Source organism: Spermophilus citellus (genome assembly GCF_964194105.1).
Source record: "Spermophilus citellus genome assembly, chromosome: 6".
Lineage (NCBI taxonomy): Eukaryota > Metazoa > Chordata > Mammalia > Rodentia > Sciuridae > Spermophilus > Spermophilus citellus.
This window is the reverse complement of record NC_138187.1, coordinates 876,011-896,719: the sequence shown is the minus strand read 5'-3', so window position 1 is coordinate 896,719 and position 20,709 is coordinate 876,011. Positions and strand designations below refer to the sequence as shown.

At 61.3% G+C, this 20,709-nt stretch overlaps 2 protein-coding genes and 1 long non-coding RNA gene across 4 annotated transcripts in view; 2 read left to right on the top strand and 1 right to left on the bottom strand.

Annotated features, from left to right (window-relative positions):
• The first annotated feature begins 393 nt into the window (after nt 1-393).
• NUBP1 (NUBP iron-sulfur cluster assembly factor 1, cytosolic) lies at nt 394-15,056 on the top strand. Its single transcript, XM_081299626.1, has 11 exons — nt 394-543; nt 622-726; nt 2,069-2,202; nt 5,201-5,269; nt 7,106-7,138; nt 7,704-7,794; nt 8,546-8,700; nt 10,428-10,538; nt 10,776-10,878; nt 13,873-13,956; nt 14,777-15,056. The coding sequence occupies exons 1-11, from the start codon at nt 480-482 to the stop codon at nt 14,833-14,835; spliced, it is 1,008 nt and encodes a 335-aa protein (XP_081155752.1). The 5' UTR covers nt 394-479; the 3' UTR covers nt 14,836-15,056.
• Nucleotides 10,886-12,825, top strand: LOC308651987. The gene is made up of 3 exons (XR_014022703.1): nt 10,886-12,569; nt 12,665-12,711; nt 12,778-12,825. It is a non-coding gene; the product is annotated as an uncharacterized lncRNA (long non-coding RNA).
• The window catches only part of TVP23A (trans-golgi network vesicle protein 23 homolog A), a 20,710-nt gene continuing 15,036 nt past the window's right edge, over nt 15,036-20,709 (bottom strand). For both annotated transcript variants that reach the window (XM_081299627.1, XM_081299628.1), the window contains exons 4-8: nt 18,552-18,696; nt 17,987-18,076; nt 17,715-17,843; nt 16,454-16,582; nt 15,036-15,172 (exon numbers count right to left, since the gene is read on the bottom strand). In XM_081299627.1, the coding sequence (XP_081155753.1) occupies nt 15,140-15,172; nt 16,454-16,582; nt 17,715-17,843; nt 17,987-18,076; nt 18,552-18,696 (526 nt within the window). In that variant the 3' untranslated portion in view covers nt 15,036-15,139. The remainder of the gene's footprint in view (nt 15,173-16,453; nt 16,583-17,714; nt 17,844-17,986; nt 18,077-18,551; nt 18,697-20,709) is intronic.

Sequence of the window (20,709 nt, the reverse complement as noted above, 5' to 3'; positions counted from 1 at the left end):
AACGGATAATCAGACCATCTCAGAGCACACCCCCGAGTCCTTATTACATTCGGTTCCGTTTACTGCAGAAATTGGGCAGAACCTCCTTTTACCACGTGACCACGCTCCACGTTACCAACGATGGAACAAAGTATATGCACCAAGTGTACAATTGCAAGCACACAACATGCGGTTGTTGACTGAATCCAGGACGCGAGCGTCCAAGGAGCTTCTTTGGAACAATCGAGGAAACCTGCCTGCAGACTGCGTATTAACCACATCGACCTCTTGGGTATGAAAACAGTACTGAGGTCAGGTTACGGCAAAGCCTTGGTGCTCAGGACACCTGTCGAAGTGACGACGGAAGGCTCCGTAGCTGTTCTAGACCACGCAGAAAAAAGAGCCCCGCCCGGCACAGAGTTCGCGCATGCGCAGAGTCCTCTTATTTCGGAGACTTATTTAGCGGGGCTGGAGGGTCAGATTGGGCCCGCGAGGCGGAAATGCCTGTCGCGGGTTCCGGTGAGCGCGTCGACACCAGCGGCAGAATGGAGGAGGTGCCTCACGGTCAGCTCGCGGAGGGGGCGTGGGTGGTGGGGCTGAAGGGTCGCGAGCAGCTCTAACTGTAATCTTGTCTCCGCTCAGACTGTCCCGGGGCTGACAGTAGCCAGGCGGGCCGGGGGGCCTCCTGTCAGGGATGTCCCAACCAGCGGCTGTGTGTTTCTGGAGCCGGCGCCGCTCCGGATCCGGGTGAGCGGGGCCAGGGCCTGAACGGGAAGTGAAAGGCGCAGGCCCGGAAGAGGCGGGGCTTGGGAGAGGAATGTGGGCGATGCTAGGGGCGGGGCCTGAGGCCGGAACGTCAGGTGCGGGGTAGGCCTGTACGTATTGAGAGGGCGGGGCTGAGGATCTACGCCGCGGGGAGCGTCCTCGTGTGAGGGGCGGGCTTTAGGAATGAGGGCGGGGGAGAAGGGGCGGAGATGGGGAGGAGCCTGGAAGATCCGTGACCGGCGCGGAATCAAAAAGGACCTTGGGAAGGGGCGGAGTCCGAGGGCGGTGGAGCGTGGTAAAAACCCGGAGGGGTGGGGCCAGAGGCTTGAGTGGCAGTAGGGACCGCGGAGCGGATCGGGACTGAAATCCTCGCTGAAGAGCCAGGCAGAATTTTCTTCCTTTGAAGACTGCCTCCCATTCATTCAGCAGAACTGTATGTAACCACCTCCTAGGCACACTGCTCTGTGCTGGGGGACAGCTGTGATGGTCGCTGCCCTAAGTGGAGCTTAGCTTAATGAGGGAGAGCAGCAGGAAAGCGAGCCATCACATCACCGAGTACCTGAAGGTCAGATCCCCAGGTGGGGAGAGCTCTTGGAAAGCAGGAGGCTGGGAAAAGAATCTTGAAGGAGTTCAGAGACACTGGGCGGATTCTGGGGCCCACTGCAAACACCTTGAGCAAAAGCCTCAGCCTCTCAGAGCGTCCTGAGCCTCGTCAAAAAACGGAGAAACAGTGGTCTCGCAGTGTCACTTTACGAATGTTTTGAATGTGAAACAAGACGAAGCATTGAAAGCACAGTAGGAGACCGTTGTCCCTTACAGGAGCTCATTGCAGGCCCACTGCCTGTCAGGGTTTCTGGGCCCCAGCACTAGTGACATGTGCAGCCTGATGGCTCTTTGTTTTGGGGAGCTGTTCTGTGCTATAGGCATTTAGGAGTGCCCCTGGCTTCTACCCACTAGATGCCAGTCTCACCCCCTCCTGGTAACATCCAAAAATGTCTCCGGACATTGCCAAATGTCCCCTGGGAATTTCATCCAGGTTGTGAACCTTTGTGATCTGCAAAGTTCTATCCCGGGAATACAGCAGTGAAGACTTCGATCACCCCACCCTCATCGCGCTCCCTTTCTTGGGGGGGGGCAGACATGTAAACCAAGAAGACAATTTCAGGTGTGACAATAGCCTCATTTTCTCTGTAGCTCTTCCTACTACCGTTGGTGAAGTGGAGTCTCACACGGGATCTTTGAAACAGCCCCAAGGACTTGGAAGGGTGACACTCAGGACTGAGGCAGGGACTTTGTCACCTGAACTGCTTTTTTTCCCCTCTAGCCATAGAGGAAATCAAAGAGAAAATGAAGACCGTGAAACACAAGATCTTGATATTGTCTGGAAAAGGTGGTGTTGGGAAGAGCACTTTCAGCGCCCACCTTGCCCACGGCCTGGCGGAGGACGAAAACACACAGGTAGGACCTGGGAAAACCCGGAGAAGGCTCCTTCTGTCTGAGGGCTCCTGATGGAGTCCTTAGACAAAGCGGGACTTGGCACCGTCCCTGCAGAGAGAGAGGGAACTGCCCAGTCGTTAGCTGAAGCATGGTGCTGGGTTCTGTGACCAAGAAAGGGAAAAGGGGTGGCAGGTGGACGTTTTGCTGTGTGCTGAGCATCTGTTCCGTTACGTCAGACCTCTTTTTCTTTCTTATTAACCTCTTTTGGGCTTTCTTTAAGCCAAGAACCTGCAAACAGTAATCAGCTAAATCTAGACCATCTCCTGGGAGCTGAGGGTGGCGTTACGTTTTTAAGTGGTTCCTTTTAAACCATGACTAAGTACCTCCACAGATCCCTGGTTGCCCATAAAGCATAAAATGTTTTCTTCTTGGCCCTTGAGAAGACACTTGCTGACCCTCGTCCTAGGTCATTCATTTCTTCTTGAGTAGTGTGCTCGCATGAGCTTGAAAGCCCAGATCACCCAGGCTGCTGTCCGTGTGTCCACTCTACTGAAGTGTCGTGGGTGGCCAGCCCCACATCCGAGCTCCATCCACACCCCTGCTGTGCCTCCGGCGGGTTACCAGGCTCTCCCTGCCTCCGTTTTCTCATCCATCAAGTGGGACCTGGAGGACTGAGCGGGCTGGGGCAGGTGAAGCGCTAGCACAGGGCCAGCAGCAGGCTCTCGGGACCCTCCACCATCAGCCGTCCCTGCACACCATGACTGGCGTGTGGAGCATGGTGGCACGTTCTGCTTCAGCTGTGCTGCAGCCCACCTCACGCACAGTGCAGAGGGCAAAATGTCCTTGTGGATTTCATTGTTGGAGTAGGCAGCAGTCTCTGGCCACCTGAGGGTCAGATTTGCCCCGTGGGGTGGTCAAGAAATCTGCTTTCTCAGGTCAACCATATTATCCAGAGTAATCCTGGCTTTCAGAAGCTTTTAGGAATATTCTTAAACAGCCTCCCCGAGGCGCACTTTGCCCTGGCCCAGTAGTCAGCCAGTTACGTCACCCCCTCCCACCTGGTTCTGCTGAAGTGTTTGTGGTGCGCACACCTAGACTCTGCAGTGCTCCGAGGGAAACGACACCCAGTGTGGAAAGCCCTGGGTAGCGGGTTTCTTTATGCACAGGTGGTTTAAAAGAAGCACGTGGAAAGTGGTGTTCCTGCACAGACCCACTCCCACAGCGCCGTCTGCAGAGTGGGCACAGTGTTGGCTCGTGGCCACGCTGGAGAGGCCTTGTTGAGTGTGGATGGGAGCAGAGACTTCTCCCGGCCCTCAGTCCTTCCGTCCACCAGGAGGGTGGCACACCCTGTCCCTCGTCACCCGCCATCTGGTAGGAGCTCAGCACTCACTGTGCAAGGCCATCCTGTTGTCTCATCTGGAAAGGGGCTGGCATCAGGAGACAGCAGTGGGGGAGACCCCCTGACCAGTCGCAGCAGCCCAGGGCGTGTGTGAGTCGTGGAGGCAGGAGGAGTAGGGGCCTCAGCTGTCTCACACAGAGGACATCATCCAGAAGGTGGGCTGTGTCATTGAGGTCAGTGCTGGGTGCTTGGGGCCTGGAGTATCTGCCCACCACCCCAAGCCGTGTAGGCTCAGAGCCCGCGGGGCCTAGTGGCCCTGGGCACTCATTTCACAGCGCAGAGGTCCAGGCAGAGGAGGCAGAGGAGCAGCAACAGTGTGAGGGGACACTGCCCTGCAAGGCCCAGAGTTTGCCCTTCTCAGGGGGAGTTCAGGGAGCTGGACAAAGGGAAGCTTTGGATCCCTGCAGCCCCGCGGAACTGCAGCCAGTGCCCTCCCTGACCCTCCACTCCCGAGGCTGGCCGCAGGGTCCTGGCGAGGACTAGTACGGGCGTCTTCCCCTACCAGGGCTCCCAGGCTAATCTAAGCAGAACACTATGGTTACTGGACAGCGACATCTTCCACAGCTCACCTGAGGGGCTTCACCTGGGATCTGGGCACAGGAACTTGTCCACAGCCTTCGGGTGCCCCACGAGGTGACTTGCATCCACGCATTGTTTTACTCCGTCCCCATCCTTGGTTGTGGGGGAAACCCATCAAGTTGCTCCTGGGGGAATGGTGTGGAGCTGGGTTGTCCAGCGGACCCCAGGCACCAGGTGAAGGGGCAGAGGGAGAGCAGCCCGGCTCCTGCAGCGAGCCCGTTGCACTGTCGGGCTGGCCCAGCAGGGGGCACAGGAGGCATGGCGAGCTCCAGGTGGAGCTTCCCGGCTGGGTTGCCCTGGTGGCACGGGTTGGGTTTGTTGAGAGAATGAAGGAGGGGAGCCACAGAGTCACCCAGAGATGCCGCACTTTGGATCCGAGACACTCAGCCTTCAAGATGAATCTCAGCCCTGCCTTATTTATAGACAGGGGAGACGGGTGTTGGGGGTGGAGGGTGTCATCAGAGACTGCCGCTGAGTTACCTGCAGAGCTTTTCTAGTTTCTTTCTTACAGTAGATCTCTTTTTTGAAAGCTTGTTAACCGTCAGGTCACCAGGGCAAGTGTCCTGGTCAGAGGTCAGCTGGAAGCTCTGCACTGACCCTCCTTTCCAGACCCCTGGGTTAAGGGAAAGAACTGAGGACTTTGACTATGTCCCAGCTGTATTCCTGGCACACTGAACAAGTCACTGGGCCTCTCTGAACCTTAGTTTCGTCTTCTGTAAGGCAGAGGTAATGTTACCCACGTCCTAGGGCTGAATAAGCAGTGACTGAACCTGGTTCTCCAACGGACCTGCTGCCCTGTCCAGAAGATCACCCCAAAGGAAGTGGCCAGGCTGAGGTGGGGGCGGGTTGGGACAGCCTTGGTGAACTTTGTTCCGGGAGTTTTGAACTCTGCCTTGGTGGCCTGGAAGGTCAGCCTTACACTCTCCCTCGTGGGAATCTGCCTGCTCCAAGTCTGACCCCGTCCCTCTCTGTCTGCTGTCCCCTGCCCCAGGCCTGGAGGGGGTGCTCCCAGGTGGTGCCCACTGCTCTCTTGTTCCCCAGGTTGCTCTTCTGGACATCGATATCTGTGGGCCGTCGATTCCCAAGATAATGGGCCTGGAAGGAGAACAGGTAACACTACATTTTGCAGCTATGCAGCCCAGACAGTCGGCCCCAAAGGCGTAAGACGCGGCAAACTCAGGTCGGTGTGCAGTCGTCCACTCGCCTGCTTACCAGAAGTGGTGGACTTGGGGGTGGGATCGTCTCTGGAGCCCACCCCACTGCTCAGAGAGAAGGGAAGCAGCCCGCACAGGGCAGACGGGGGGTGCAGGAGCTCCCCACCCGGACGCCAGGCCAGCTCGCCTGTCTGCCCGGGAAGCCAGGGAGTCTTCCTCCCTTGTGGTCTGCCCTGGGAACGGAGGCAGGGGAGTGACACGGGTGGGGCAGGGCCATGTCTCTGCAGGGGCCAGCCCTCCCTGGAGGACGCCCCCAGGGCGGTGCACGGAAGTGGGGCTGGGGGCTGGGCACTGTGCCCGGAGTCCGTGGTGAAGGAGGCTGGTAAAGCCTCGCGGGGGGGGGGGGGGGGGGGGCAGATGGCAGAGGCAGAGCCAGAGGCTGTCCTGAGAGGGTCGGCCAGGTGCTCAGTGAGGCTGGCCTTGAGCGCCAGCCAGTGGGCGGGAGCTGAGAGGAGCGCCCTGGGCCGATGGAGCCAGTGTCCTCCATGTCCCTGGGGCTGGAGGGTCCCCTGAGGCAGGGGGCGCCAGCCCTGGAGGCTCCCCTGAGGCCGCAGGCTTGCGTCTGGGGCTGGGGGAGGGAGGCAGAGGCTGCCTGTGGTTGAGAAGCAGCAGGATCCGAAGGCCCTCCACCAGCGGCCTCGGAGCCAGTGTGCAGGCCACTCCCGGGCAGGAGTGGCGCGCTGCCCGAGCTCACCCGGGGTTTAGAGACCAGAAGTTCAACCAGGCGCAGCAGCCGCGCCACGTCCCCACTACCCAGAAGGCAAAATTCAGGAGGAGCCCTGACCCCGGGATTCAGGGCCAGCCTGGGCAACAGGGCGAGAGGCCATCTCAATAAAAAGAAAGAAGTGGAAAATTTTAAATGATGAGGTCGACGTACGGTAGTTGGTTACTGTTTCTTCTCTCTTGGTCACGCTTATCCCTCTTTTAAGACCAACAACTTAGCAAATGGCTGTAGCTAGTAGTAAACGGGGTTTTAAGTAGGACTTCAGTCAGTCGCACAGGAGCACTTATTGTATGATTCTGTTTGTGAGAAAAAAACGGAACAGGTGAATCTGCCCACAGAAAGTAGATGAGGGGTCTCACAGGCTGGGGACATCATGGGGACTGCGAGTGACAGTTAAGGAGTGCAAGTTTCTTTGAGTCTTGCAAGTGTCCTAAATGGCACTGTGGCTAGTCATACCGCTTTACAGATATTCAGAAAGCCACCGGCTGCGCACGCTCAGTGGTGAATTGTGTGTGTATCACGTCTCAGTAAAGCCGTTCAGTCAAGAAAAACAGACCTTGCATCTGAGCTCTGGCCCTGGGAGCAGCGGGCTGGGTACAAACCTCAAGCCCCTGACAGGACAGGATTGGAACCAACCGTACCGCAGCCCCCTTACCGCTGGGCTGTGGCGGAAGCAGCCTGCTGCTCCACGGTCAGCTGCATTTCCCACCCCTTCCCCATCTCGCTCTTTAAAAAAAGTTCAGACGCAAAGTTAAATTTGAACCCGAGTAATTTTGGTTCTGACTAAAGACTGGGGCAGTTTCAAAACAACCCAGCTTGGAGCAGAGGGCATTGACTGGCTGTACCTCCACCCCGCCCCGCCCGGCTGTGCACCCCATCACGAAATTAGTGCCGCTGCTCACGGCGGTGGCTTGTGTGTCGGGAGACTGTCTTTGCTTGGTTTGTCTGAGTGCGCAGTGTGACCAGCGTGCGTGACTTCCCACACTCACCGCGCCTGTGTTCACACAGGTCCACCAGAGCGGCTCGGGCTGGTCTCCCGTGGTGAGTTTCCCTCGTCTCCCTGGGAAGGTGCTGCGCGGGGCAGGTGTGCACGTGGACAGGCGGTGGGTTGGCCACCTGTCCGTCACGGATGTCTCCAGAGGCGCTCTCCCAGGCCCGGGAGGGACGCGGAGACCGGGAGGGGCAGACCTGTCTGTACAGGGTGGGTAAAGGTGTCCTCTGTGGACCTCGTTCCATGTGCCATGGCCCAGAGTGCTAAGGTGACGGGGTGACCCTGGCTGTGTTCCAGTAACACTTTATTCTCAGACACAGATGGTGGGCTGAGTCTGGCCCCAGGGGCCACCGTTGCCGACCCTGATCAGGACAGCTGAGGTGACCACAGGTGTTTGCTTGAGCTCGATTGACGGTCCCCCAGCCAGGCCACACGGTGCCCCTCTCAGGTCCCCTTGGTGTGTCCACCTTGTATTAAAGCGTGGTTTTAGGACGCAGAGCGGATGTGCTCCTAGGGCAGGGCTGCCTCTTGCCCAGGCCCAGACAGGACCCAGGGAAATGGCCAGCCTGTGGCTTTGGTAAAGCGTGTCTTGCCCCTGTCCCCCCACCCCTGCAGTATGTGGACGACAACCTGGGGGTGATGTCGGTGGGCTTCCTGCTCAGCAGCCCTGATGACGCCGTCATCTGGAGGGGACCAAAGAAAAACGGTTTGCCACCCTGCTGTCCCTGTCCTCGCGTTCTTGGCCTCACATCCCACCCTGAGCAGCAGTCACCTGCTGGGCTTTGGAGGGGTTGGCTTGTGCCCGGGGCTGGGAGGAGCCCAGGGCCCCCTGGTGCCAGGAGGTGCTCACCCGAGCTGCCTCTGCCCGTGGCGCCCCTGTCAGCTCTGGTGCCTCTCATGTTCCCTGGTTGAAGAGAGCAGGAAACGCCAGCTTCCGTTATGTCACTTTTAATAGCTGGTGTGAGTTTTTTCTCTCCTCCATCTAGAATGTCCTGGATTCTTTTTTTGGGGTGCTGGGGGTTGAACCCGGGCCTTGTGCAGGCGAGGCGAGGGCTGAGCTTCACCCAGCCTAACTTTTGTTGTGGTTTTGTAGTGGTTTGTTTGTGTCAGAGAGAGAGGTGTGTGAGGGGGGAGTCCCACCAGGTTGATCGGTCCCGAGACAGAAGGTTGTGGCACGACACTGCGATCAAGGGTGGGCACCTCGGTGGGCACTGCGGGCACTGGCCAGATGAGTTCCTCGGGGCAGGGTGGACAGGGTTCTAGCTGTGCCCCGGCCTCTACCCATGGTGCAGACATGGCAACCAAACATGTTTCCAGACCTCGGCACATGCCCCCTGGGGACAGTGCCACTCCAGGTGGGAACCGCACGTGGAGCACACGCCAAGCTCACGTGCAGACCTCAGCTGCTCTGCAGGGCCTTGCAGCCAGCAAGGGAGAAAGGCTTGGCCCCTTTGCAGGCATGATCAAGCAGTTCCTCCGTGACGTGGACTGGGGAGACGTGGACTACCTCTTGGTGGACACCCCGCCGGGGACCTCCGATGAGCACCTGTCGGTCGTGCAGTATCTGGCCGCCACGCACATCGATGGGGCTGTGATCGTCACCACTCCTCAGGTGAGTGGCTGCTGGTGGAGCCAGAGGGCGTTCCTCCTGCCTGTGGTCCTCCGCCCGGGCCCTGCCTGGCAGGACCTGCAGAAGCCTGACGCTCAGACGCCCGGGGCTGCGGGTTCCAGCGGCTGGGCTGAGCTCGCAGGAGCCCTGGGTTCATCCCAGCACCCAGAAAAGCAGTGACAGAGGCAGCTGAGCCCACTGCGCGGATCATCCAAGGAGAGCGGCAGCCAGCAGGTGCCAGCCCTTCCCGGAAATCACGGGGCTGCAGCACGTTCAGACCAGGGGCACCTTCCCCAGTCCCCCACCCAGCACTGCTGTGGGAAATGGCTGTTTAGGTGGTACTCTTGACAAAGGAACAGGTGTGTCTATAGGACACCGAGCCACAGAGGTACGAGGAGATGGGGAGCTGGGGAACAGAAGCCACGGAGCGGCCATTGTAGACAGGGAGGCACCGGAGAGCTCGTGGGTGGCCCTAGAATGACGATGGATGGGACACAAGGAGGGGCTGGATGATGTTTGTGCACAATGAAGTGGCACCAGGACAAGCAGTGTCTGAGGTGACCCAGGAGGCCACAGTCTGCCTGTCCTTGTTGCCCATGAAGTTGTCCATGGTGGTGGGGACAGCACACTACCCCAGACCCCGGCCCCAGCTGGGCCACAGGGCTGGGATTGCCGTGGTGGAGGGAAGGTGGCCAGGTGGCACGAGGAGAGGGGCACGGAGGAGAGGGGCGCCGAGGAGAGGGGCGCGGAGGAGAGGAGCGCCGAGGAGGGGCCGTGGAAGAGAGGGACGCGGAGGAGGGGGGCGCCGAGGAGAGGGACGCGGAGGAGGGGGGCGCGGAATGGGGGGGGCGCGGAGTGGGGGGGCACGGAGGAGAGGGGCGCCGAGGAGAGGGACGCGGAGGAGAGGAGCGCCGAGGAGGGGCCGTGGAGGAGGGGGGCGCGGAGGAGAGGAGCGCCGAGGAGGGGGGCGCCGAGGAGAGGGACGTGGAGTGGGGGGGGCACGGAGGAGAGGGGTGCCGAGGAGGGGCCGTGGAGGAGAGGGGCGCTGAGGAGGGGCCGCGGAGGAGGGGGGCGCGGAGGAGGGGGGCGCCGAGGAGGAGAGGGACGCGGAGGAGCGGGGCGCGGAAGGGGGCACAGAGGAGAGGGGAGCCGAGGAGGGGCCGCGGAGGAGGGGGGCGCGGAGGACAGGGCACGAGGAGGGGGGCGCGGAGGGGGGCACGTAGGAGGAGGGGCACGAGGAGAGGGACGCGGAGGAGGGGGGCACGGAGGAGAGGGGCGCCGAGGAGGGGCCGTGGAGGAGAGGGACGCGGAGGAGAGGGGCGCCGAGGAGGGGCCGTGGAGGAGAGGGACGCGGAGGAGGGGGGCGTGGAGGAGAGGGCACAAAGAGAGGGGCACAGAGGAGAGGGGGCACGCAGGAGGGGGGCACGAGGAGAGGGGCGTGGCCAGTCCCGCAGAGCCCCACCCGCAGGGGCAGGCTTCCAGCCTAACGGCCCAGGGCGCTGGCCCCTGCCTGGGAAGTCGTCCCCCGCTCCCCCTCGGCGTGCTCCATCGCTCCTTTTGCTTCCTGGCGTTTGGTCTACCCTCTTGGGGTTTCTGGAAAGTTGGGGCAGCTGGAACAGGACTTGTCACATAGGGGCACCCAAGAGGTGCCACCGTGTCGCAGCACCCTGGGCCACACAGGCCTCGGTCCCTGCACGCTGACCGGACACCTGTGGGTCTGACCTTGACAGGAGGTGTCGCTCCAGGACGTGCGGAAGGAGATCAACTTCTGCCACAAGGTGAAGCTGCCGGTGGTCGGGGTGGTGGAGAACATGAGCGGCTTTGTCTGCCCCAGGTGCAAGGTGAGGGGTACAAGGTGAGGGGCGGGAGGCAGCTGTGGCTCCTGGAGGCTGGTTTGCTGCTGCTGTTGTTTTGGGAAATGGCTCTGGATTAAGAGCTTCTGTCTCTGGCGAAGGGGACGACTTTTTGGTGGCTGGCTTTCTGCATGCAGTGAGCTCTTTTAAATGTCCAGCGGTTTCAGAACGTGTCTCTGCAGATACCGAAGCCGAACCCTGCTCCTCCTCTGCTTCTCCTCACAGAAAGAATCTCAGATATTCCCCCCCACGACGGGCGGCGCAGAGGCCATGTGCCAGGACCTCAAGGTCCCCCTCCTCGGCAAAGTGCCTCTGGACCCGCACATAGGTGGGTGCTCGGAGCGGCCTGCCTCCCGCGCCGTCACAGAGTGGGCCTTCGCTGCCGCTCACCCCTGGTGGCGCCACGCAGGCCAGCACAGGAAGGTCCCCTGGAGTCAGCCAGACCCCTCGGAGCTCGCGCCCCAGCCACCTTGAGGCCAGTCAGGGAGAAGCAGTGACACCCCTGTGAGGGAGGGTGGAGCAGTCACTCAGGAAGGCGTGGCAGGGGACTGAAGAGGCATCAGGCAGAGGGGACAGGAGGAGTGGGGCTGTGGGGGGAGGGGAGCCCTTCAGGGAGGAAATCCGCAGCCACCTGCCTCCGCGGAAGCCCCACAGGGACCCCTTTGTCCCCACTCCTGGCAGCCGGCCGCTCCCCGTGAGCAGTTGGCATTGACCTGCAGTGTGGGGACCATGGTCCACAAGTGTCTGACACGTGGTCCCTGAGGCCTGGGAGACACATGGGTGACTGAGCCCCGTGGCCACCCTGGGCTCCTGCGGCTTGCTGAGGGGTTGGGCAGGCCCTGCTCCTGACCCCGTTATCTGAGCCTGTGGTGGGACTCGCTGATGGGGTCAGGTGGTCCCGTCCAGCAGAGGCACCTGGGGCTGAGGGCGGAAGCAAAGGTGGGCGCCCGTGGGCAGAGGGCTCTGCACCAGGCCTCACGCTTGGCCCCCCGTCGGGCAGGAGAAGCCGTGGTGCTGGAGCGTGCGCCCTGCGTGCCGGGGCGGGCGCACGGGGAGGTGGCCCACCTCAGGGAGGTCAGGGCCTTCCGTGTGCCAGCACGCTGGGAGGGAGGGCCGGGAGGGCAAGGGTCATGCCCTCCAGCACTGAGGTTGCAGGGATGAGTGAGGTGGCCCGGAGGAGGCCCAGGAGGACAGCTGTGAGGGTGGGAACCCCCCCAGGCCCAGAAATCCCCCTGGGCCATGGGACGCACACCACCCGTCAGTGGCCACCGACAGGGTGGTGCTCAGTGACAGGGGCCTCCCTTCGGAGCCCAGAGCCAGGGCCAGAACAAGCACAAGTGACACGGAGCTCATGTCACGTCCCACCAGCCTGTGCCTCTGCCCTCCCAGGTCCTGGGCCTGGTGGCCTAGGGACTGATCAGGGGACACCTGTGCCGTGAGGAGGGGGTGGGTGTCAGCCCCTGCAGGTGCCCTGTGGCTCCAGGGAACACGGCTCAGCCACCAGCACGTCCTCGAGCCTGTCCCCCCTCGGGGTCCCGTCTCCCCTGGGTCATGCGTGGCCCTCCAGATACCCGGGTGTGGCCTGCAGGGGCCTGGAGCCCAGAGCCACACAGCTGGCGAGGACCAGCCGTTGCTCCCCTGAGGTGACCTTGAAGATGAAGTTAGGTGTGGGAGGCAGCAGCCCGGGCGTGCGTGGGACATGCCCACTGTACTGTGTGAGAGGCTGCATGTGCACGGCCACATGGTGTTTCTGGAAGGGTGCCAAGAATACTAAGACCTTTTTGGATTTGCTTCTCACTGTATTTTTCCTCTGTGTCCGTACTTTTTTCTTTGTAACAATACGGTTGCCTTTTTACTCAAAGAACCAGCTGATCTCTTATGATGCAGCCACCCAGGTCCTCCTAGGCCCTCCCAGGCCTTCCCAGGCCCACCAGGTCCTCCCAGGCCCACCAGGTCCTCCCAGCCTTCCCAGGCCCACCAGGTCCTCCTAGACCCACCAGGCCCTCCCAGGCCCACCAGGTCCTCCTAGACCCACCAGGCCCACCAGGCTCCCCTGGCCCTCCCAGGCCGTCCTAGGCCCACCAGGCCCACCCAGGCCCTCCCAGCCCTCCTAGGCCCTCCCAGACCCACCAGGTCCTCCCAGCCCTCCCAGGCCCACCAGGTCCTCCCAGCCCTCCCAGGCCCTCCCAGGCCCACCAGGTCCTCCCAGACCCACCAGGCCCACCAGGCCCTCCCAGGTCCTCCTAGGCCCTCCCCAGGCCCACCCAGCCCTACCAGGTCCTCCCAGCCCTCCTAGGCCCTCCCAGGCCCACCAGGTCCTCCCAGCCCTACCAGACCCACCAGGTCCTCCCAGGCCCACCAGGTCCTCCTAGACCCACCAGGCCCACTAGGTCCTCCCAGACCCACCAGGCTCCCCTGGCCCTCCCAGGCCGTCCTAGGCCCACCAGGCCCACCAGGTCCTCCCAGCCCTCCTAGGCCCTCCCAGGCCCACCAGGTCCTCCCAGCCCTACCAGGCCCACCAGGTCCTCCCAGACCCACCAGGCCCACTAGGCCCTCCCCAGGCCCTCCCAGGTCCTCCTAGGCCCTCCCCAGGCCCACCCAGCCCTACCAGGTCCTCCCAGCCCTCCTAGGCCCTCCAAGGCCCACCAGGTCCTCCCAGCCCTACCAGACCCACCAGGTCCTCCCAGGCCCACCCAGGCCATCCCAAGCCGTCCCCAGGCCCACCCAGGCCCTTCGAGGCCCACCAGACCCTCTCAGGCCCACCCAGGCCCTCCCAGGCCCACCAGGTTCACCAGACCCTCCCAGGTCCACCAGGTCCTCCCAGGCTCCCCAGGCCCACTAGGTCCACCAGGTCCTCCCAGGCTTCCCAGACCCTCCCAGCCCTACCAGACCCACCAGGCCCTCCCAGGCCCTACCAGCCCTACCAGACCCACCAGGCCCACCAGGTCCTCCCAGGCTTCCCAGGCCCTCCCAGCCCTACCAGACCCACCAAGCCCACCCAGGCCGTCCTAGGCCCTCCCAGACCCACTAGGCCCTCCCAGGCCCACGAGACCCTCTCAGGCCCACCAGATCCACCAGGCCATCCTAGGCCCACCAGGCCCTGCCTGGGCCCTGGAACCTGCATTTCCCTTGCATCACCTCCCGATTTAGAGCAGAGTGGAAATGCTAGCCAGTGCCTCTGAGGGCAAAGGGGACACAGCTGAGGTCCCAGGTCCCCACGTTGCTGGCAGCTCCAGACCACCACATCACCACGGCACAGAAAGACCCGGGGCCTCGCTGAGCCATTTCCTTCCTGGCCCTCATTGTCTCTCTCCTCTTTAAGGTAAGAGCTGTGACAAAGGCCAGTCCTTTTTTATTGAAGCACCAGATTCACCAGCCACCTTAGCCTACAGAAGCATAATTCAGAGTAAGTGTGTGTCTGTCACCGCAGACTGCCTGCTGACCGGGAGCTGTGGGAGGCGCTGGGCGGGAGGGCGGAGTACTCGCCTGCAGCACAGGTGGTGGGGAGCGGGACGACAGAGTGGCCCTGGACGCCGTGAGAAAGCTGCCCGGGTGTCCGTGCGGAGAACCAGTTCATAGCTTAACAGACACCGGGAGGTGAGATCCATGGCAGAGGAAGTGCGTTTCAGGAAGACAATAAGAAACTGACTTAAAACTAGCCCAAAGCCAGACGCAGTGGCGCAGCCGGTCATCCCAGCAGCTCGGGTGGCTGAGGCAGGCGGATCGCGGGTTCAAGGCCAGCCTCAGCAAAGGGAGGTGCTGAGCAACTCAGTGGGACTCTTCCCTAAATAACATACAAAATAGGGCTGGGGTGTGGCTCAGTGATCGAGGCCCGAGTTCAATGCCCGGTACCAGAAAAACCACCAACCCCGGGGTGCAAAGCCAAGCCACCGTCAGGCCAGACGTCACCTACAGGCAGTCTTGGTGGCCTTGGGTTTAAGGTAGCAGCCCTAGAAGTCAGAGTTCCCACCTCTCAGCTGAGGCCAGGTCTTACTTGTCCACTCATGCAGTCCCCAGGGGCCAGCTGCGGAATGGGCCCACATAAGGCCTCCAGCCCCTGGTCACAACTGCAGTGGGCAGTGGGCGGCATTGGGGTCACATGCTAGGGTTCAGGGCATCTTAGGGACAGGCTTTTGCAGGGAATTAGCCGCCAGGGTTTTGCTGTGGCGTGGCGGCTCCCTGCAGGGCTGGTCAGGTCAGCGCTCTGCCCATTCGCTGTTTTCCAGAAATCCAGGAGTTCTGTAGTCCCCGTCAATCAAAAGAGGAGAGCCCCAGCAGTTCCTGAAGCAGGGGACAGAGCCGGGGACCAGGCAGCCCCCAGCTGCAGAACCTGCAGGCAGCACTCGGGTCAGGTGGGGTTGCAGGCAAAGGGACCAGACGCTGGCGCCGCACAGAGTCACATCCTGAACACACTCTGATCAGCTGTCTGCCACCTTCTTCAGAACCCAGCCAAGGGCACTCCTTACACACGTGCCATTTTAAAATAAAGTGTCTCCTTGAACCTGTCCCACGAGGCCTGCTTCCTGGACACCCAGGGCTGGGGGCCGGGACGTGCTCTTCGGGGAGCCCCCTTGACCATGGAACCCCATCTAAGCCATCTCTGCCTCTGGTGACAGGTACACCTGGAGGGAACCGAGGGTGAGCGTGGCCCACTGCAGAGCAGTGGCACCTCTGGCCATATCGCCCAGCAGTGGACGGCGTCAGAGCCACCTGAGCGTCCTCTGGGCTGGGAGCCCTTGCAGGTCCCTGGAAGAGCCCCCCCAGGCACGCAGTCTGGCACCGTTAGTAAGTGGGCAGTATGTCCAGTAACCTCCAGGGTCACCTACAGACGACTCAGGGTTTTGAGAGATGTGAACTCCAGATGTTTCCAGTGACTTGAGGATGAGACACACAGGAACCGAGACCCATGAGGGAAGAGCAGATCCCGTTTTCCACACCATTCTGGGCATAAAGCAGAGGGCGGGCAAGTCCCCTGTTCTTTCCGCCCGCTCTCCTCCGCCCTCTACTCCCTGCCCACATGGGGCGGCTGGGGGGGGCTGGATTTGCATCTGTTCTGTGTGAGGGAGGTGAGACCCTCCAAAGAGTGACGGCTGCAGAGCCCAGGGCATCTGGCTCGCGCCTGGCTGTGCCCCCAGCCACCTCAGGGCATCGGCAGGAGCCCACCCAGACCACAGGCTCAGTGGGGCAGGGGCTGCCCCTCCCGCCAGCTCCTGGGCCACCAGCCCAGATCCGTTTCTCACCAAGTGCTGGTGAGTCTCAAGCCCTGAAGGCCAGGCTTCTGAACGTCACCCAGGAGGAGAGTCATCCAGGGGGCCTGCAGGAGAGTCAGTTCGGCTCTCCGTCCTGTCCGGGAAGCCTGCCGACTGCCCGCCGAGGTCCTGGCACACAGCACGGCATTCGGGTTAGGATGGTCCAAGCCATTTCAGCTTGAGTCCCATCAGATTTAAAAGATCTATTTCTCACTTCTGGAAGTTTCTGCTCACTTTAAAAATGTGAGAAATCTTCCTGATTCTGTCCTTACTTCTGGAGGTTCTAGAAGTCACTCTTCAGTGACTGAATGACGGTGCGGGACAGGTTCCGTAAGATCACACCTAGAGTTGGCCCTCGAGCCTCAGAGGCAGAGTGGAGTGGTGGGTGCCAATCGGGGGAACGGGACCCGGTTAGTGTTTCACCAGTACAGAGTTCAGTCGGGGCGATGGGACAGGGACAGTGTGATGGTCACACAGCATCGTGCACACACTTAATGCCAAGAACTGTGCACTTGAAAATAGTTCACGTGCTCCATTTTGTGTGTTTTGCCCCAATAGAAAGTGCCAGCAGCAGCCGGCTGTCAGGTGACCTGCACAGGCTGCTTCCCGCAGGTCAGGAAGGGGGCAGTCCTGGGCACAAGCTCAGTGACTCACCGTCTGGAACATGGTCTGGGACAGGAGACTGGCCGTGACTCTGCTGATGTCACTCTCGCCTCCCATCTTGCAGAGGATGTAGCCGTAGAGGTTGGCGGCTTGGAGCGAGATCCCGGCGATCACCAGGGCCTGGCTCGGCAGAGCAGAGGGGGCTGTGAGGGCTGAGAGGACTGTGCCTGTGCCACCCAGCCTGGCCCGACCCCATGAAAGGACCCTGCCAGTAGTGACCAGCAGCACTGCCGGACACCGCCCAGCCCTCACTCGAGGGTCGTGCCATTGCTGTCCCATTTCACAGCAGGGAGCAGAAGCACAGAGCGACTAAAGCTGCCCGGAGGCCACGTGTTCAACTCCACGGGGGCATGCGCTACATCTGGACGTGTCCCCAGATGGACTAGACCACGGCAGTGAACACGCACCTCCAGAATGGAACTCCGACCTCGCAGGCCTATCCCTACCTAGAGGGCCCCTGTCCAGGCAGGGTGTCGTGTGTGGGTTTGGTTTTTAACAGACTCCTCCCTCGGCCGGACACAATGCTGCACTCCTGCACCCCATCACCAGGGCCCAGGCAGGAGGAGGCGAGCACAAGGCCAGCCTGGGTGGCCTGGCGAGACCGGAGCTGTGGCTCGGGTGGAGCAGGCCTGGGCTCCGTCCCTAGCACTGGGAGAGCTTTCCTGAGCCTGAGGACTGGGGATGAAGCTCAGCCTGCACAGGGCTCTGTTCCATTCCTAGCACTGCAAGACATACATCTAATAAGAACAGAGCTGCTTTGTCACCCACATTACCCATGAGGGCCAAGGCCATCAACAACCAAGTGACCGTCCTCTGATGAATGGATAAAGAGAAGCGTCTACCATACTGTGGAATACTGTTCAGCCACAAAAAGGAATGACCTGTGGATACCCGCTACAGCTTGGGCAGACCTGGGAAAGGTGCTAAGCCACAGAAGCCATCATAGATACCACGTATTATGTGATCTCATTTATAGGGAATGTCCCAGAATAGGCAGGTGCCCGGGGCTGGGGGAAAAGGACAGAGACTAAAGGTACAGAGTTTGTTTGGGGAGGAAGAAGATGTCCTGAAATGAAGGTGGCGATGCTTGTATAACTCCAAGCTATTGAACTCCAAACTTCCCGTGGCCAAAATGTGCTGGGTGTGACTGTCTCAATAGTGCCACCACCACCTATCAACCAATGACCACAGTGACAAAACCGCGCTCCCACGGCCGGGCTCTGGAGAGCCAGGAGGTCCCGGTGTCCTTTACCAGCCACTTGAGCCTCAGGGAGAACAAGGTGCTGAAGAAGAACAGGATCCAGATCATGGGGCAGATGATGAGGCCGAGCCAGAAGATCCGCGCCTCGGCCTCCGTGGCAGCCGTGCAGCTCGGAGAGGCCTGTGGGGGCGAGGAGTGCAGCTTTCAAACCTGGCAGAAGGTGGGCCAGGGCCCCCTGTGGCTCTGGCCACGCACTCATGTCGCCAGAACTGCTGCCCCTAACCCCGGGGCACCAGGGAGCGCCCCCGCCCCCCCCAGCACACCTTTCTGGCCTCGAAGATCCAGTGGCTCCTCCCGTCCTCGTCGATCTGGTTCCACCACCGGAGGCCCACCATGAGCCTCCCCGTCACGTTCTAGGAAGACGGCAAGAGGACCGTCAGCGGGCCGCGGACAGTACAGCGAAAGTCCCAGTCCACGTCCAGTTTGTGCTGGGGACAGGACGAACACGGCAGCTGACCCTGGTGGCTTTCCAAATGGGCGTCCAAGGTCTCTGATCTCTAAGTGTACTCTAAAAAGTGACAGACCCCCTGACTCCTACGTACAGGTGACACACTCGTGTCATAGATGCTTAGAATGTACTATGTGAATGCCACGTGAGAACCTCACCAGAGTCCAGAGCCACGCGGGCGTCACCTCGTCGTGGAGCCGACGCACAACCAGAGCCGTTCACAGAACCCCAGAAGCCTTTTTCCTCTAATTAATTGTGACAGGCCTCAGAACTCGGCGGCTGAAACCCGAGCATCCGGGGCCCGTGTGCACAGGGGACGTCACCGCGGGGAGCGGAGCACACACATCTGGAGAGAGAGTGTCCTTGGCGAGGGGCCTCACCTTCACGGACCAGAAGTCAAAGGACAGGAGGAGCAGCACCGTGACGAAGCAGCCCACAAAGCTCTTGCTGAACCAGTCACAGCACACGTAGGTGACGATGGCACTCACTCGGAAAAACAGGTGGAAGAAGGTGGCCAGGGGGTGCCTAGGAGACAAGGAGGCGCCTTCACCCTGAGCCAGGAGGCCGCATCAAAGTCGGCCACGTCAGGCCGCGGAGTGGCAGCGCCTGGGGAATGTCCTCCCGCCGCCTCCTTCTCAGCCCCCAGAGCGTCACTGTGGCCCTGGCTGCGTGTTTCTCTCCCTCCAAGAATCCAGTACTTTCCCCTAATGGCCTCCAGGTATCACTCGCCCTCTCCCACACAAGGTCACCTTGGAAGTGAAACGTGACTGAGATCATTGTCTCCCACCTCGCAGCCACAGGACCAGTTCCCTAAAGATGAAGGTCAGGTTATTCCACCAGGAACCCAGAGAACACGCGGCCCGCAGCGGAGGCCCCAGGTCACGGGGGACGCCTGTTCCTGGAGAGCAGAACCGGTCACCACAGGAACGGCCGCTGCGACGGTTTGCCTAGCCGAGAGTGGCCTGAGCGGCGCTTGAAGGCAGACACTCACCTAGGGCAGGTGGCTCTTGTGCCTCGACGCCAACCCACCCAGAGGCAGAGAGCTGAGAAGCAATGGCCCACGCCGCACCCGCACGGGCATCCCCACCCGTGCCCATGCCCACACCCACACCAGCACCCGCCCGGGCACCCCCACCCATGCCCACACCCGCACGGGCATCCCCACCCACACCCATGCCCACACCCACACCAGCACCCGCCCGGGCACCCCCACCCATGCCCACACCCGCACGGGCATCCCCACCCGTGCCCATGCCCACACCCACACCAGCACCCGCCTGGGCACCCCCACCCATGCCCACACCCGCACAGGCATCCCCACCCACACCCATACCCATGCCCACACCCGCACCCACACCTGGACCCCAACCGGCACCTGCACGGGCATCCCCACCCACACCGGCACCCATGCCCACACCCACACCCGCTCCCACTCCCGCACCCCAACCGGCACCCGCACCCACACCAGTTGCTTCTGTTTTTCATCCTGAAGTCGACTGGGGTGACTTAAATAGGTCACTACTGTCCAGAGCGGACGAAGGCCTGTGGGGGTCAGGCGGGGGTCAGGCAGGCAATGGGAGTGGCTCCGAGAAGAGACCCTCACGGCCCCCTTTCTGTGTGACCCAATTTCCCAGGGCACAGTTAGGGGACAAAACTAGGATCAGGAAAGCTGCAGCAGGCCTGATGGCGCGGGGCAGTCAGAGCGCCATGTCTGTGATGGGTGGGGCCAGGAGGTGACTTCAGCACCAGGCCACCAAGCAGCCCAGAGCAGAGCTGCCAGGCCTGACTTGTGCCCAGAAGCCAGAAATGCAGGCCTGCACGGGACTGGAAGAAAATGACAGCATTATCTCAATAAAACATAGCCGGCCGCGTCACCGGCCTGCACACTGTCACAGGCCACCTCTGGATCAGTCCCCAGCACAAGCGGAAGGCGATGAGCAGAGGCCATGGCAGAGCCACAGAGGGAAAGAGGCTGCTTGTGTCCCCAAGAAGAAGCGTGGCCAGAGGAAGCCGAGCCCAGGCCCCTGTGAAATTGGGGGTGTCTGGCTCCCTGGCAGCGTTAGCCGGGCTCAGAAGCCGAGGTCACACCGACTTGTGCATCAGCTACTCTGACCTCCCAGGGGGGCTGAGGGGGCCGCGGCACAGCACCAGCAACGCGCCAGAACATTCTCTCTGTGCCTGTCAGATTCCGGGCCACCCGTGGTCTGGAGGAGGGTCAGCCAGGAGGTGACCCCGCAGGACTTCCAAACTCCGGGGGCCACTCCCCGCTCTGGAGATGGCCCACGTCCTCTCTTGAATGTGCCTAGTAACCCTCTGGGTCTCTGGGGAAAACAGAACTTCCTGGAACTTTCCAGAAGATAAGGCTCAGAGTCTCTTGTGCGCTTTTTGCCCTAAACCTTCCTGAAAATTTTTCAACTGTCTTAATACAATTAAGTTTGAACTGCCTCGCCCCTTGGCCCCAAAGATGAACGGACCTCTCCCCTGCCCGGAAGCTCCTGGGGGCACCAGGTTCAGAGAGTCTTGCAGGTCACAACTCAG

Bases quoted from the DNA above. Each gene is read 5' to 3' on its own strand.
- NUBP1 (XM_081299626.1), top strand. From the start codon at position 480: ATGCCTGTCGCGGGTTCCGGTGAGCGCGTCGACACCAGCGGCAGAATG. The intron at 727-2,068 runs GTGAGCGGGGCC...TTTCCCCTCTAG, and splicing joins CGGCGCCGCTCCGGATCCGG to CCATAGAGGAAATCAAAGAG. The intron at 10,879-13,872 runs GTGGGTGCTCGG...CTCCTCTTTAAG, and splicing joins GCCTCTGGACCCGCACATAG to GTAAGAGCTGTGACAAAGGC.